Here is a 17,894-nt window from a genome sequence, read left to right as displayed (position 1 = left end):
ATAATGACAAAATGTTTAGAATTTTCTTAATTACTTATTTTTTGATATATTAAAATATGTTATTTTAATGAGAGATTTTTATCTTTTTTTATTTTTTTATTCTTTTAGTATTTTAATCATAAAGTAACTTCTATCGATATCTTTTAATGTAACATTGACTTCAACAAATATGAAAAAAAAAAAATGATTTATAATAAATGTATTTCTATTTATTTATATATATTTTTTTTTATTGTGTTACAAAATGTGTAAATATAAAAAGTGTAAAAAAAAATACTGCCTTTTTAAAATCATTGAAGTTTAAATATAAAAAAATTAAAGATAAAAATATAAATTTAAATATAGAAAAGCAAATTAATGATATTGCATTTTATCCAATAAGCAGAAAAGTGTTGAAGAAAAATAATTTTTGTAATATTGGTGATAATAAATATAGTAAATCTAATAACAAGATTCTTTTTAACAATATATGTTCATTAATAAATGCAGAAAATAATGAAAAAACAAAAGAAATAGAAGAATTAAAAATAAACAATAATTTAGAAATTAATGATTTTTTTAGTAGTCCATCGGTCGATTCATTTGAAAGACAGGAAGTAATACAACTAATAGAAGCTTATTGGTTACTGACATTGAAGAATGAATTCTTATTCAAATTTTTAAAAAAAAAAAAAAGTATGATTTTCAGCGTAAGTTGTGGTGTAGATTCATTATCTCTTCTATATTCTTTTATTTTTATTATCTATAAAATAATAATAACAATAGCATGTAAAGATGATAATTATATTTCTTTATTAAATAAAATAAATAATGTATATTCATATTCACATGAAGACATTACAAATTTAGTTTCAAAATATGATTTTAAAACTAATTTTTTTTTTTCTATTTTAAAAAATATTACTGTATTATATTGCAATCACAAGGTAAGGATAGAATGCAACAAAGAAAAGAATTTTTTAAAAAATGTTTGTACTCAGTATAATCTTAAACTGAAAACAAAAGTACTTACAAAGAAAATTATTGATAAATTAAGGAATAAAAATAAAAATAATTTTTTATTATTGGCACGAATGTGGAGAAGAAATTCTTATTTAGAATTATCAGAAGAAATTTCTAAAAAGACTAATATTGAAAAATATAAAATATTAAAAAAAGAAAAAGAAAATTTTTATGAGCATAAAAGTTTGAAAAAATTTATTAAATCAATTAATTATACATATAAAGATTATATATCAGATATAGACAATTTTATAAAATTAACTAATAAGAAACATATGACTATTATTTTGTTAAAAAATAATAATACTTCTTTTAAAAAAACTAATAAAATTTTAAATTTGGTAAAATCTTTTGTATTCTTAGGGCATCATAAGAATGATAACAATGAAACTATTTTATTTAAACTATTTAGGGGAGTATTCATTAAAAATATTACTGGAGTTAAATTTTTAACAAATTTTAAAAATTGTTTTTTATTTAGGCCTTTTATTAAGTTAAACAAAATTTTTCTCTATAAATATATGGGATTTATAAATAAAAGATGGATTTTTGATAAATCTAATGAAAAATTGTCTGTATCAAGAAATTTTGTTAGAAATGTAGTTATCCCTAATATTTCTTTTATATTAAAAAACAAAATAAAAATTAAAAATGATTTAGATGCGTTTCCAGGGAATAATAAAAAAAATGCTGATATTTCTCATATTAATTATAGTAAACAATTTTTAATTGACGAAAATAATTTAAATAAAAATATGAATAATACGAAAAACAAATCATTAAATTTAAATAATAATTTGAATACTACGAATATTTTAGACAAAAGCTCCGAATTAAAAATATGTCATAACTATATATATCCATCACTAGATAGAAGATTAAAAAATTTGATTACTCAATCACATAATTTAGATAATTATTTGAGTTTTTACAATAATATATTTGATATATATCAAAAAAATAAATATTATGATAGTAACACTTTAATTGGTAATATTTTTGTTAAAGAATATATAAATATGCAAAACAATTTATATAATTCTTTTTTTTTAGAAGAAAAAATGAGTCATTTAATAAAAATTAATAAAATTATGTATCAGCACAACTTTTTTTTGAAAATCTTTAATTTTCTCGAATTTTTAGTTTTGCCTTCTACATTTATTAGAATAGAAATTCTCTACAATATCATTAAAAAATATACTAGCATCAGTTTAAGTTATGATCGTATTGAAAAAATATACCATATTTTATTATCATATGTTGAAAATTATTTAAAAAATGCAAAAAATAAGGAAAAAATAAATGAAGAAAATTCTTTCATTGCTTCAGAAGAAAAAATGATAGAAGATAAAAAAAAAAAAAGAAAACAAATAAAAAAGAAAAAGCAAAAAGTTAAAGTAATAGATTTAAACTTAAAATATAAAATTATTGTAAATAACAATTTGTTTCGTATTTTTAATATTACTGACGAAAAATTGAAAAATCAAAAGTCAATTAATTTCAAAGATAAAAATGCTAATGTATTTACGCATGATAATATATCAGCAATAGTGAAAAGAATAAATAAAAAGAATGTAAAAAAAGAAAATCCCAATGTGTATTTGTTGATTAAAAAAAGAAAAAAAAAGAAAAAAGAAAAATTTAATATACACATTCGCTATTTAAAAAAAGATGATTTCATTTATTACGAAAAAAAACTTATAAAAGGAATAAAATATTTATCAATTCATAATATTCCATATATATATAAATTTTCTTTACCCATCGTAGAAATAACAAATTTTGCAAAAAATAATATAATATTTTTCTTTTTATTTAAAGAGATAAAAAATAAAAATTTCTATATTCGTGAATCCATTAAAGAGAAAAATATAAACAATCATTTTATTTACAATATAAGATTTATAAATAATAGTAAGTAAAATATTTTCTCTCTTTTTTTTTTTTTTTTACAAAACAATTTTAATGTATATTTTTTTTTTAAATAATTTTAATGTATTTTTTTTTTTCTTTTTTACAATATGCTGGTAGCATGCCTTTATTGACATAATATTATCATTAAATTTCTTTTTTGTATTTAAAATATTTAATTTCTTTTCCTTTTTTTCTTTATATTTATTATTTTAAAGATTATTGTAGAATTTTAAGATTTTATTAATTTTTTTTTTTTTTTTTGTAATTTTTTTCTTTTTTAAAAATTTTTATTTGAAATTATATTTTTATATAATAAACTTTTGAACATTCTTATTTTATGAATGTGTATTATTAAAAATATTTTTATTGAATATTATTTTTAATTTTTTTTCCATTTTTGTTATCATGAATCAGTTAAATGAAAATAAAAAAAACGAGGAAATAAATGAATCTATAGAATTAAATATTAATAATATTGCAAATAAATTAGCCAATATATTATATATAACAAATGCTTCAATGAAAGAAAATTTTCAATTTAGAAATAACTTGCATTATTCAAAATTTATAAATGATATGAAATCATATTGTGTTAATTTAATCCAGTCAATTAATAATTTAAATAGTAATTTTTTTTATTTAACATGTTTACCTGTTCATACAATACCTAGGAATCCATACAATAATATACAAGATCCGGATACAATAACTAGTAACATTAGTGTTGATGATAGCACTGAAAAAATTAAAGAAAATAAGAATTTGTTTAATAGTTTTAATTCAAGATATAAAAAAGTAAATTTTAATGTTTTAAAACAAATTGAAAATTTTAATGACTTCGTAGATTCAGCTTTAAATAATATTGAATATATTAAAGTACCATTTAAATATGAAGAAAAAAAAAAATATGGAAATGTCTTGTCAGAACGATTAAAAGATAAACAAAAAGATTTTGAGCATCTAGAACTTTATATTGCTAAAATAAATTTTGGTATTTTTTAAATTTTAACTAAATGAAAATAAAGAAAATAAATTGCCCTTTTTATTAATTATATCCCATTTTTAATATATAAAAGTAGAATATAAAAAAAATTAAAAAAAAATTTCAATTTTTTATTATTTGAATATAAATACCATATATATAGAATATATAAAATTTACAAAAAAGGGTATTTATAATGAAATGTATACATTTAAAAATTTGCAATTTTTTACCTTAAAATAAAGAAAAAAAAAAATAGAAGAATATGTATTTTATTAATCATTTAGTATATAAAAAGACATTTTATGAATTAAAATGACATAAAAAAAATGTATAAAATTGAGAATAGAAACTTTGTATATTTCTATAATTTTATTTATATTTAAATTACTTAGAAAAGACTCAATTATTGAAAATTATAAAATTGTATTGTATAATCTTTCATTTTATTATGATATTTATATTAAATAATATATATTTTTTTGTGTAATATAATTTTTTTTTATATATAAGAAACTAAAGTTATCAGTATTTTAACTGTATGATTGTTTTATATGTATATTTATTTTTATTTTATGTATCGATTAAAAAATAAAAAGAAAAAAGAAAAAAAAAAAAATAATGAAATAATAGTATATTTTTATCTTATTTTTATCTCCTTAAAATTAAGTAGATTGTAATAATAATATATATATGTATACTTTTGTCATGTCAAATATGTCGAAAAAATTATATTTTAAAAGGTTCATATGAAAATGAACTATTTAATTAAAACTCAATATATATATTTATTTATTTCTAGACTAATTATTCAAATTTTCATTCTTTAAATTGTGTAGATTATTGTAATGAAAGTTACTTTCATCACCTTGTTCTATTTTCTCATTTTGAACAAAAATATTTTTAATTATATTTTGAAAATTCTTATTGATTTCATCTTTATTTTCAAATTCATTGGTTTCAGTTTTATTATTTTCTCTAATTTTTAAATAGTTATGAAAATTACTATTATTATTATGAGTATTTAATTGTTTGTTATTGAAAAAAGAATGATTTACATTATTAATTTTATTCATATTAAAATTACCATTTTTGTATAAATTATAATTTGTATTAGTATTAATCATAAGATTATGATTTAATATTTTGTTTGAAAAATTGGGATTGATTTTAATATTTTCATTATGCATATTAGAATAAAGAAAATTCCTAGAAATTATAGAATTATTGTTTATCTCATTTTGTAAATTTTGTATATCGTTTTGATTATTTATGTGATTGTTAATATAACTATTATTATTATTATTGCAATTAAATATAAAGTTAGAATTATAGTCATTATTATTTATTTTTTCTTCGTTGTTATTTAATTTACTCTTAAAAAAATTGTTTTTACTTAAGCAATTATCTTTATTATCATTGTTTTCAAATATCATGTCTTTTTCTACTATTTTTTTTTCATCATCAAAAGCATTATAAAAAGGATTAAGGTTATTAGATACATTTATTATTGAACTATTATCTGATACATATTTATTTGCTATATTATTTGAATTGAAATCATAAGGATTTATGTTATAAACTAAATTATTTAAATTGTGAATGGGAGCGTTATTACTATTATAAGGGTTGTTACATTTGTTGATGTAGTTAAACTTATTATAGAAATTATTATCGTTAAAACAAAATAATTTATTAAAATTTCCCATTTTTCCCTTCATATGTTGATTATGCTCATTGTCATCATTATAACTATTATATTTATTAAAATTTTGAATGATATTATTTTCTAGTTTTTTGTAAAATAAAGAAGAATATTCGTTATTTTCATCAGTTAATAGAAATTGTAAAAATTGACCATCTAATATTTTATTAGAAGTTTTCTCTGAATTTAATAAATTTTTTTTTATATTATGTATACATATATTTGCTTCTTCTTTTAGACTGTTAGGTACGCAATCATACTTTATTAATTCAAATAAAGCAAATAATCTAGCATTTTCATAGCCATATACAGAAACAGAAAATTGTTTACTTTTTTTTTTCAGATTATTATTTCTATTTTCTTTTTTATTTTGTATGTAATTATCATTTAATTTTTCATTATCGCATGAATTCATATTGATATTTTCATTAGAAAAGCTATTAATATCATCTTGATTTTTGTTTTTTATATCATCATTTTTTTCTATATGCCATTCTGCTCTCCAACATTCCTTTCCCCTTACAACTACTTTGTATATTCTACCTGGGATTTTTTTTTTTTTTTTTTTTTCTACCTTCATCTTTATTTTTGTTTTCCTTTTATATTTTTTTGTTTTAGTTTGTGTAATATTATTTTTGTCATCAGAAATATTTATGCTGTTTTCACTAATATCATAATCTTCATTTTTTGATATAAAATAGTTATTTTCGTTATTACAAGAATCAATAAAATTTTTATTATTTTTATTATCTCCATTATTAATTTGATATAAATTTAACATATATTCATTGCTCATAACTTTATTCATATAATCACCATTTTTAAACATTTTATCATCATTATTATTATTTATATTTATTGAATTTCTATATTTATTTTCATAATTTGAATTAACTAATTCTTCTTTGATATATTTGCAATTTATTCTATTTTCATCATTATCATTTTCATTTTGTTTTTCAGATAAATATGTATCATTTATTATAATGATTTCTTCATTATTCTGTTCATTATTATTACTATTACTATTATTATTATTATTATTATTATTATTAACATATATATAATTATTTTGTTCACAATTTATGTTATTATTTTCAATAATTAAATCTTTATCCTTGAAATTTTTTATATTTATATTATTCTCCTCTAGTAGCATTTCATAATCCTTAGTTTTCGTAAGTGTTTCATTATTTACACTATCATATATTTCATTAATATTTTTTTTCATGGATAATTTATTGTTATCTTGACTTAAGTTGTTATTTATAAAGCTATTATTTCTTATTAAATCATTTCTATTTTCAGCACTTAACAAATTATTAACATCAAGGAATCCTTGTTCTTCTCTTCTATTATTCTGATTCTGTTTTGTTTTAACTTCATTAAAATTTTTTATATTTTCATTTCTATTATTGTTATCATCATAATCGATAATTTCATTGTTATTATTAAAATAACTGAAATATTGATTCATATTATTATAAAATGTATTATCATTTTTAAAATTATTATTATTAATTTCATGTATAATTTGTTTTCCAAAATTATTTGTATTAATATTTTTTCTACTATTGTCGAAATTAAAAAGATGTTTATCATCAATAGAACTAACTGTTTCATAGCTACTTATTCCTGTTACAATGTTATTATTACTATTTTCTATATTTTCATTTTGATGTTCTACTTTTGTTTGAAACAAGTCATTAGAATTTTTATTCTCTAGTAAATTGTAAGGACAAATACCTGAATAGCTGTTTGAATCATAACTATGAAAATTCATATTTGTTGAATTGCTCTTGTCATATTCATTTTTGCATATATATAAATTATCAATGCTATTAACATTATTATTTTTCATAAATTTATTTTTTAATATGAGATCATCACTGTCATTAATTAACTCTTTAAAGTAACCTTTTTCAATAGCTTCATTAATAATAGGTATATTTTCATTATTTATACATTTAACTTCATTTTTTATTTTCTTTTCTTTTTCATCATTATTTTTATTTTCATTATCCTCTTTATTATTTATATTATTATTTTCATATATATTATTATATATTGTGTTATTTAAATCATGCTTAGACAGTGAATTACTATTTCCATTTATATTTATATCAAAACAAGTTTTTTCGCAATTATTTTTTTCACTTGTAATTTCTTCTTCATTTATATTATTATCAATGTTACTTTTAAAAGGTAAAAAACTCTGAGGAAATGTAGATTTGTAATAACATACATTCATATTTTTATTACTATCTATTATGTTATATGAATTATCATGTTCTTTTAATTTGTTTTCATTCAAATTAACGTTGCTACATTTTTCTAATTTTGTATCTTTGGTGATTGGCATGTTTTTTCTTTCATGTGAATTCACTGTTTGAAAAATGTTTCCATTTAGTGGATTATCTTTTATATTATTATTTTTGAATAAAGATTTCTGTTCACTGTCATATTTACATTTTTCATTTGAGTAAAGTGCTTTCGTTTCATTTGAAAGGTTACTTTTATTTAGTAGATGTGTTTCTTTAACCGTGAAAGTATTGTTATGCATTTTATATATATATATATATATATATATATATATATATATATATATATATATATATATATATATATTTAAAACAAATTAAAGAAAAAAAAAGAAAAGCCAAATTAAATAAATAGAACAAGTTACATAATAAAAGACAATAAAGAAAAAACGACAACAAAAAAAAAAAAAAATTGAAATTTTATCAAATTTTTAAAAATGTTAGAAGAAATTCTACAAATTAATAAATAGATACTAAATTAACAAATAATACTGTCTTTCTATAATTTAAGAGGACAATATATATATATTAATATATTTTTTCTTTATTTTTCTATTTAATACTAAAACATATTTTTAATTTTTAAAAAATATGAATTAAATTAAAAAAAGAATAAAAGAATTGTTAAAAATGGAAGTATTTAAATTATTCATATTAAGTAAAGATTAAATTTTTCCTAATTTTATGATAAATTTTTATCATCAACAAAAATATAAATTATGAAATAGACATATAAAAAAAAAAGAATATAGATAAATGTATGTTTTTATGATATATAGAAATTAAAAAATTAAAGGATATGCACTTTTTTAAAAGAAAAATATTATCTATAAAAAATTTAAACAAAGAAAAAAATAAAATAAAAATAAAAACAAAAAAGATATTAATATATTATAATCAATATAAGTAATATTGTCTATTAAATAACATAAGTGAAATTTTTTATTTTATTAATTGTAGTGTACTACATTTAAATTTTTTGTACAGAAAATTAAAATTAACTTCGCGAATATTTTTTTTTTTTTTTAATTATAACTTTTATTATATTCATTATCATAATGATTCAATTTATTATTTTTATTTTTTTTTGAAAACTTTAATTTTTCTTACCATTTTTATTTTCTAATAAAAATGATTATTCACTTACAGAACAATTCTTTTCTATATTGCTTCTTTAAACAGAAATACATGCATGTATGCGTAACTATATATATATTTATAAGTTTTACGTTTTAAAAATATTCTAAAAGTATTTTTCTTATAAAATTTTGCATTTAATTAAAAAAAGATATATATATATATATATATAGAGAAATTACATTAGCACTTTAGAAAAGGAATTATAAAATTATAAACATCTATTCTAGTATATTAAATCAATTCATAATATTTTAAATTCTTTTATATTTTTGATATAAAGATATTTTTAAAAATAATATAAGAAAATAATGTTTTAATAATGCACATATATGTAAAATAAAAGAAAGTATAAAATGTTATGAAGTGGCATGAAAAAAAATCTATTTAATATTTTGATATATTTTTTTGTTTTAGATACTCAATGAATTTAGCATTTTTAATGACAGTATTTTTTTATGTAGTATGTTATATCCTATATTTTAATAAAATACAATTTATAGAGAATAAAAAAAAAAAAAAAAAAAAAACATAAAAAATTAATAAAAAACCTAATGATATAACAACTGCAGAAAATTTTTAGAATGAAAAGATATTCTAGAAAATCTAAAAGCAAATTAAAAAAAAAGTCATTATAATGTGTAAAAATTATAAAGAAGGAAATTAGACAAATATCCTTATTTTTTTATAATATATAGAAACATTTTTTTAAAATTGAGTAGAGTAAAAAAAAAGAAAAATATTTATTTTTGGTCAAATACTTTAAAAATATGAAAATTTGAATTAAATATTTGGTGAGGTATCAATTATAGAGATATATATTTTGCAAAAAATAAAAAAATAAAATGAGTTTATTAAAAATAAATCTTCTTAATTATATAGACCAAAGGCAAATTTATATAAATATATATATATATGCTATAATTAAATATATAATATAAATTATATGTAAGTTTTTACTGTAGTTACTTTTTAAAACTTGTAAGATAATTTTTCAGTGTGCATATTATTATTATTTTCTATGAAATAAAAGCAGAAGTTTATCTTCTCTTTGATAAAAATTCAAGTTACACATCATTCTTTTTTTTTTCCTTTTTTTATTAATAAAGAATATTCAAATTAGGAATAAATAATATATAGCTAAATATAACATTTTATAAATCTGTACGACTTAATTCTAATGATATAATAGAAAAATAGTATATATAATGTTAAAAAAAAAAAAAAAATAGTTTATTAATTTAATCACGTTATATACACTTTTCTATAATATAATGAAACAATAAATATTTTATAATTATTTAATTTTTTTTCTTTTTTTTTTTTTTTATTATCTTAGGATAATGAAAAGTAAAAGAGATTATATTATCAATTGAAATAGCGAGAAAATTAATTTTTAAGTAGTTCAACAAAAAATAATTATAATTATTAAAAAAAAAAAAAGAAAAGAAAAATTAAAAGAATCTCACATTTTATTAATTTATTGGTGTGTTATTTTTAAACTGCTTTATAAATACCTTATAATAATATAATAACTCTCTCTGTTATGTATATATAATTATATTTAGAAGAAATTAAATTTTAGTATTTTAAAATTGTTTTAGTAAATCATCTGAAATAAATTTTATTTTTAAAAGAAAGAAATGATAATTTTTTTTTTTAAATTTAAATGAGTGAAATAATTTTTTACATATTTATAAAAAATATATGTTCATATAAATTGTTTTATTTTTTTATTATTTTTATTATATTAAATATATGTATGTTTTAATTTAAACTTACTAAGCATTAAATGTTTTTGTTTAATATTTAATTAATTTTTTTTTAATGTTTTTATTATTTTTAAAATGGAGAATAATGATATAATAAAAAGTAAAGATGAAGAGATTTTGAAATTACGTAAATTAGCATCAATTTTTAAAAATGAATGTAAAAAACTAAAAGAAGAAAACGAATACTTGAAGAAAGATGCAGTATTAAATACAAAAGAGATAAGTGATAATACAAATGATGAAGATATTATTTTAAAATTTAAAAATGAATTTAGTAAGAGAATTGTAATTGAAAAAAGTTATAAAAAGTTAAAAGAATTTACATTATTATTAGAAAAAAAAATTCGAAATCAAAAAAATGAAAACATTGAAAAATGTAAAGTCTTAGAGGATAAATTAAATGAATGTAATAAAAATTTAAAAATAAGTAAAAGTGAAAATGAAAATTTAAAAGAAAAAATTAAAGAAAAAGATCTGACAATACATAAATTAAATGATAAAATTGAAGAATTTAGAATGTACATGAAAGGGGAAAAAGATTTGAATTCTTTAGAAAGTAAAATTGATGAAACAATTGAATATAAATTAGAAATAAAAAAATTAAAAGATAATATTGATATATTAAAAAAGAATGATGAAATAACTTCAAAGGAAAGACAACAATATAAAAATATGATTATTCTTTGTTCACAGTATAAAGAAAAATGTAAAAAGTTACCCATATTAGAAAGTAAAATTGATATACTAGAAAATAAAATAAAAGAATTAGAATTGTATAAAATTAGAGATAAAGAAAAATTTGAAAATATTAAAGAATTAAAAAATTGCAGTTTAAAACAACAAATAGAAAATAACAAATTAAAAGAACAGTTGAATGAATGGATAAACTTTTCAAAAATATATATAAATAATAAAGAAATAAATGTTGATAACTTAAAAATAAGTATGAATGAAATATATAATAAATATAATCAAGTAAATTCAACAAAGACGGATTTAGAGGTAAAATACAAAAAGTTATCCATTGATATAGAAATATATAAACAAAATCTAGATGATAAAATATTAGAATTAAAAATTATAGAAAATAGACATAAACAATTAGAAAAGAAGTATGAGTTTCTTAAAAGAGATTATATAAATGAAGTAAATAAAAATATATCAAGTAATAAAAATAATAGCTCTAATAAAGATCATAAAATAGTTGAAAATAAAGAAGAAAAAGAGGAAAAAGGAGAAGGAGAAGAAAGAGAAGAATACGAAAAACAACAGCAAAAAAAAAATGAAAATATTGTAAAAATGCTAAATGATTATAAGTTAAAATATGATTCAATTAAAAGTGATAATATAGAAAAAGAAAAATTAATAGAAGAATTATATGAAAAAATAAAAAAATATAAAAATGAATATGAGAAATGCTATTTAAAACAAAAAAATTCTGAGGTTTTTTCTCAGGAACTTTTATTATATGAAAAAGAAATTAAATATTTAAAAGAAGAAATAGATAATTACAAAAATAAGATTCTGAATTTAGAAAATGATTTAGTTCATGTAAACAATCAGTGGAATCATGATAATGAGAAAAATGAAATTATTATAAATGAGCTAAAAGAATCAATAAAGAAAGTACAATTTGATAATAAAATAAAAAATAATGTAAAAAAAAATAATGAAATTACAAATGAAATTCATAATAAAATGTATGATATAAATATCTTATATAAAGATATTGATGATTTAAAAACATATGATCAGATTGAATTAACAACATTACGAAATGAAAATTTATATTTAAAATCAAAAATTGAAGTTATCAAGTTTTTTTATTCCAACCAAATTAAAAATTATAGAGAAGCTTTTTTATATATATTAGGATGGGATATACAAATTGAACAGAGTAATGAAGAGATTTTTTTTATTTTGACTTCATTATTTTCAACACATGATGGGCAATTTATATTTATAAAAAATAAGTGTATTAATGAAAAAAGATCTTATGAAAATCAAAATGAAAATTGTCGAAGCTTAAAAAAAATGAGATTAGAACATAATGAACAAAAGCCAACAGAATTCGACACAAATAGTGAAAATAAAAAAAATGAAATTGAAAAGGAAAAAGAAACTCAAGAAAATGAGGAAGATAAAAAGAAAAACCCAAATGAAGAAAACGAAGAAAAAAATAAAAATTATGAAAATTTTAGTGGTACTAATGAAAATAATAATATTGAAGAAAATTTTTATGATGGAATAATTAATGAACGAAATGAAATAGATACTAATACAATTATTCAAAAATCAAAATTAAAAGATACTAATATTAATATGGCTACAATAATGAAAGGTAGCAAATATAATTTATTATTAAATGGTTATTACAGTATTAAGTGGCAAGAAAATATTGAATGGAGAAAATATATAAATAAAATAAATACATATCCTATTCTTTTATCATTATCTTGCATAGAAGAATATAATTTTATTAAATCACAATACAATAATAGCTTAAGTAAAAATTACAAAGGAATGCTCTTTAAAATATAATAAATATCATTAAAATAAAATTTGAAATATAATTTTAAATCCATTCTTTGTATTTAATTTTAATTATTTTCATTTATTTTTTATTATTATTATTATTTTATTATTATTATTTTTTTTTTATTATTCTTTTTTTATTTTTTTCACATTTCTTTTGTATTAAAAACTGATTTATCCATTAAAAACCCAAGAATATTATATATATTTAGTTATAGAAAATTTCTATAAACTTTTTTTTTTTAAAAAAAATAAAGGAAAATAATTACACATAATATATATCAATCATTAAAAATTATATAATTAATTTTAATTTTCATCATATTACTATTTAGACATGAAATTTTAATCATTTTTTATTTGAAAAGAACTTATTTCTTCATTCTCAAAAGTGTTCTATTTAATTTTTATGAATACAAAAAAATTGTTTTTCTCATTATAAAACAAATAAAAATATATTAAAAAAAAAAGAAAAAAGAAAAAATTAACTGTTCTATAAATGTTAAATATATATATATATATATATTAAAGCTTATTCTGTATATTTCTGTACACATTAATTAGCATATATCACTCACAAAACACTTAAAAAAAATTAAATAAAATACATCAATAATTTTTTTTTTTTTTTTAGTGTCTTTATTAAACTATAAGATAATCTTTTTAGCATTTTCTTTTTTTATGAAATGATAAAAGAATAGAAATATAAATGTATTTTAGTAGTAATATTTTTAATATAAAACAAATATTACTAAAAAATTTTAAAATGTTAAAATTTCATAATCATATACAATGTATGATAAATAATTCATTCAATATTTTAATGTTATATATCGTATAAATATATATTTTTTTTTAAAAGTCATCTAAAAATTCATCTACCCATTCTTCATTATCTTCTATTTGCCATTGCAAATTCTTAATTTGTTTAATCGTTTTTCTTTTTTTATTAGTTTCTTGATTATTATTTTCATTTAACTCTTCCATCGAATTATCTGTTTTTGGAAAGGGTTCTTGATTATTGAAAATTTTTCTTTTATGCTTATTGTTAGGTGATATATGCATATTACTAATATCATCTTCTTCATTGCAGTTATTATCACAACTTAAATCATCAGTTGATATAGTTGATTCAGAAATCCTGAGATTTGTATCATCATTATTAATTTCATTATGCAATGTTTGATTTGATATAATAATATTGGAGTATTTTTTTAAAACATTTAATCCCTCATTTATTTTTTTAAATATTTTATAATATTCGTTATTTAAATTTAAATTTAAATTTTCATCTATTTTTGTTTTTTTGTCTATATCAAGGATGGTTTGCAATTGTTTATTTTTATATGTAAAATTTTTTAGTTTTGCTTTTTCTAGTAATAATAAGAGTTTTTTTTTTTTAACACCAACTTGCTCTTTTAAAGAATTACATAATTCTTTTAAATAATTTAATTTTTCTACATTTTCAATTATATTATTTTCATAATCGTATATTTTTTGATTCAATAATTCCAATTTGTCACTTTTTGAAAAAAAAGAATTCATACTTTTTATATAAGAATCATTATTTTCTTTATCTTTTATCATATTATTATCTGATTCAAGCTTATTTGATATCAGAATATCAGGGATAATTAGAGAATCAGAATAAATTAAATATTTATTAAAAACATTTAATAATTTGCTAATAGCATCAAAATCAAAAATCATACAAAACCAAGATGTATTATGTAAATTTGTTAATATTTCTGCTCTATTTTTATTTTCAATTGATTTTATATCACTAATTAAATTTTCAATGTAAATAGACATGTTTTGGTAAATTTTTCTTTTTAGAGGCTCTATTATATATTTGGGATTAATATAAAAAAAAACCTTCGTTTTAGATTTCTTTAGTTTACTTGATTTATTTTCATTAGAAGTTTGTTTATCCCTCTTTTTATTTTCAGCAAATAAATTCAATTTTTTTAATTCATATATATTATTATTTCCTTCTTTATTAGTATTAGATTTTATATTAATATCATTGTTATTATTATTATTATTAAATTCATTATTATAAACTACTTCAACATTGTTTATGCTATTATTTGTTAATATTGATACTTCATCTGGTGTATTATTAAATGTTGTATTATTGTATATATCTACTGGAATATTTTCATTTGTTACTATATTTTCATTTATATTAGAATTGTTGTTTTCTTTATTACTTCCCGTAAATTTATTATCACTATTTAATTCTTCTGAATTTAAATTTTCATTCAAGTTTTCAGTTTTGTTTGTTGTTCTACCTTTAATAGGTGTACATAAGTGTTTTAAAATATTTGCATAATTATCTGTGCTAATATTATTATGATTAATATTACTACTTAGAATTCCATCAACTACACTGTTTTTATTTAATACAATATCTTTGTTTATATCAGTATTATTTTCGCTTCCTTTTAATTCTTTATCATTTTTTAAAACACTCATACCATTGTAATTATTTAAATTAGTGATATTATTCATATAATTTAAATTGTTCATATTATTATTATTATTACTATTATTATTATTATTAAAATTACTACTAATGTTAATCATAGAATTATTATTCATATTTTGATTTAGCAAATTTAAATTTCGGTTTAATATATTTATATTATTCAGATTTGAGTTGGATTCATTAACCATGACATTTTTGCTTACTTCATTTATTTTATTTATATCTATCATATTTTCTTTATCATTTATATAATCATAATTTACAATTTCTCTTACTTTTAATGAATTATCACTAATGTTTTTATTATTATTCAAATTCATAAAATTATTATTAGATTTAGAAAAATTAGTTAAATTTATTTCATTACTTAAATTATTTAAATTGTTGTTATTACTAGAAGTTGTAAATTGATTTATAATGTTTTCATTTACTATATTATTCATATTAGATGAAGTTAATAAAATATTTTTATTAAAAGCATTTATATTGCTACTATTTTGAGTACTTATATTAGGAAGATTCATTTTATTATTTAAATTACTATTCAACGTATTATTTAGTGTAGTATTTAAGTTATGAGAATTATTAGTTGATGGAATATTATATGTTGTTAATTTATTTGTAGTATTTAAATTATTTACTTGATTAAAATTTTTATTATTTAACTGATTATTTAATGCATTAGTAAAATTATTAATAGACATATTTTGATTAAGTTGATTATTTACTAAATTACTTGTTTCCATTTCATTCATTTTTTTAATGTTATTATCAAATAATTTTAAATTATTATTATCATTAGTTTTATTACTTAAAGAATTCATTATATTATCACTATAATTATTTAATGAAATATTTTTATTTTGTGCTATATTATTTTTATTTACTAAAATCCCAGTATTCATAAAATTGTTTAAATTATTTTTTAAGTTACTCAATGTAGTATTATTTATATTGGAACTGGTTTGATTATTTTGATATATATTATTATAAATAGTTTGTTTTATATTATTTTCCATCTTTTTATTTTCGTATACATTTAAATTTTTATTTAATGCAGATAAATTATTAGAATTCAAATTAATATTATATTGTTTTATGTTGTTTTCATTATTATTATTATTATTATTACTAATTTGATTGTTCTCATTATTATTTATATAATTTAATTTTTGATGTGAATTAGTTAAAAGTAAATTTTCATTATTATTTACATTGGTACCTATAAAATCATTATTTTTCATATTTATATTTCTACTGTTACTAAATGAATTCATATTAAAATTGTTCAAATCTACTTTATCTAAATTTTTTATATCTTTATAAATATTCTTATTTAAATTATTTTCATTTATCTCATTAGTTTGACCATTTTGGCTGAAGTTATAAGAATTGTTCAAATTACTATTCATATTATTATTTAAATTATTATTAATATATAGCAAATTATTATTTGGGTATATATTATTATTAGGAGCTGCATTAAAATTTAAAGACTTCGCAATTTTATTTACATAATCATTCTCATTATTTATATTTTTCAATGATTGATATTTTAAATTTATACTTGAATTTATATTTCCTACATTTAGTTTACTTAAATCATTTTCGTCTTTCATATTTTTCATTGGTGTCATTGAAGGTATATTATAATCACAATTTTCTAAAGTTTTATTTTCACTAACTTTTAAATAATTTATTTTTCTGTCATTAAATCCTTTAAAATAAATATTTTGTGCAAAAATATTATTTTCCATTTAAAATAAGTTAAAAAAAAAAAATATATATATATATATAAAATAAATTGTATAAAAAAAACTAAATTTTCATAATATTAAAAAAATATTTGTAAAATACTTATTAAAAAAAAAAATATATATATATATATAATATGTATATAATATTTGTTTAAAAAAAAAAAAAAAAACCAAAATTTGAAAATCTTTATTTTTTTATATATAAAAATTTATCAAAAAAGGGGTATAAAGAATAAAAAAAAATTTGCATAATAATAATTTCATTTTTTACATTTTTT

At 16.7% G+C, this 17,894-nt stretch overlaps 5 protein-coding genes across 5 annotated transcripts; 3 read left to right on the top strand and 2 right to left on the bottom strand.

The window, feature by feature from the left end:
• Nucleotides 1–197: 197 nt before the first annotated feature.
• On the top strand, nt 198–2,924 carry PRELSG_0308400 (conserved Plasmodium protein, unknown function; the record flags this gene model as incomplete). Its single annotated transcript, XM_028680074.1, has 1 exon — nt 198–2,924. One exon carries the CDS (start codon nt 198–200, stop codon nt 2,922–2,924), a length of 2,727 nt encoding a protein of 908 aa, XP_028531607.1.
• Nucleotides 2,925–3,321: 397 nt separating this feature from the next.
• Nucleotides 3,322–3,918, top strand: PRELSG_0308300 (conserved Plasmodium protein, unknown function; the record flags this gene model as incomplete). The annotated part of the gene is made up of 1 exon (XM_028680073.1): nt 3,322–3,918. The coding sequence occupies one exon, from the start codon at nt 3,322–3,324 to the stop codon at nt 3,916–3,918; it is 597 nt and encodes a 198-aa protein (XP_028531606.1).
• A 783-nt stretch (nt 3,919–4,701) lies between these two features.
• PRELSG_0308200 (conserved Plasmodium protein, unknown function) lies at nt 4,702–8,166 on the bottom strand (the record flags this gene model as incomplete). Its single annotated transcript, XM_028680072.1, has 1 exon — nt 4,702–8,166. One exon carries the CDS (start codon nt 8,164–8,166, stop codon nt 4,702–4,704), a length of 3,465 nt encoding a protein of 1,154 aa, XP_028531605.1.
• A 2,742-nt stretch (nt 8,167–10,908) lies between these two features.
• On the top strand, nt 10,909–13,374 carry PRELSG_0308100 (conserved Plasmodium protein, unknown function; the record flags this gene model as incomplete). Its single annotated transcript, XM_028680071.1, has 1 exon — nt 10,909–13,374. One exon carries the CDS (start codon nt 10,909–10,911, stop codon nt 13,372–13,374), a length of 2,466 nt encoding a protein of 821 aa, XP_028531604.1.
• An 849-nt stretch (nt 13,375–14,223) lies between these two features.
• Nucleotides 14,224–17,616, bottom strand: PRELSG_0308000 (conserved Plasmodium protein, unknown function; the record flags this gene model as incomplete). The annotated part of the gene is made up of 1 exon (XM_028680069.1): nt 14,224–17,616. The coding sequence occupies one exon, from the start codon at nt 17,614–17,616 to the stop codon at nt 14,224–14,226; it is 3,393 nt and encodes a 1,130-aa protein (XP_028531603.1).
• Nucleotides 17,617–17,894: the final 278 nt, after the last annotated feature.

The sequence above is a fragment of the Plasmodium relictum genome (assembly GCF_900005765.1).
Source record: "Plasmodium relictum strain SGS1 genome assembly, chromosome: 3".
Lineage (NCBI taxonomy): Eukaryota > Apicomplexa > Aconoidasida > Haemosporida > Plasmodiidae > Plasmodium > Plasmodium relictum.
This window is presented reverse-complemented; position numbering and strand designations above follow the sequence as displayed.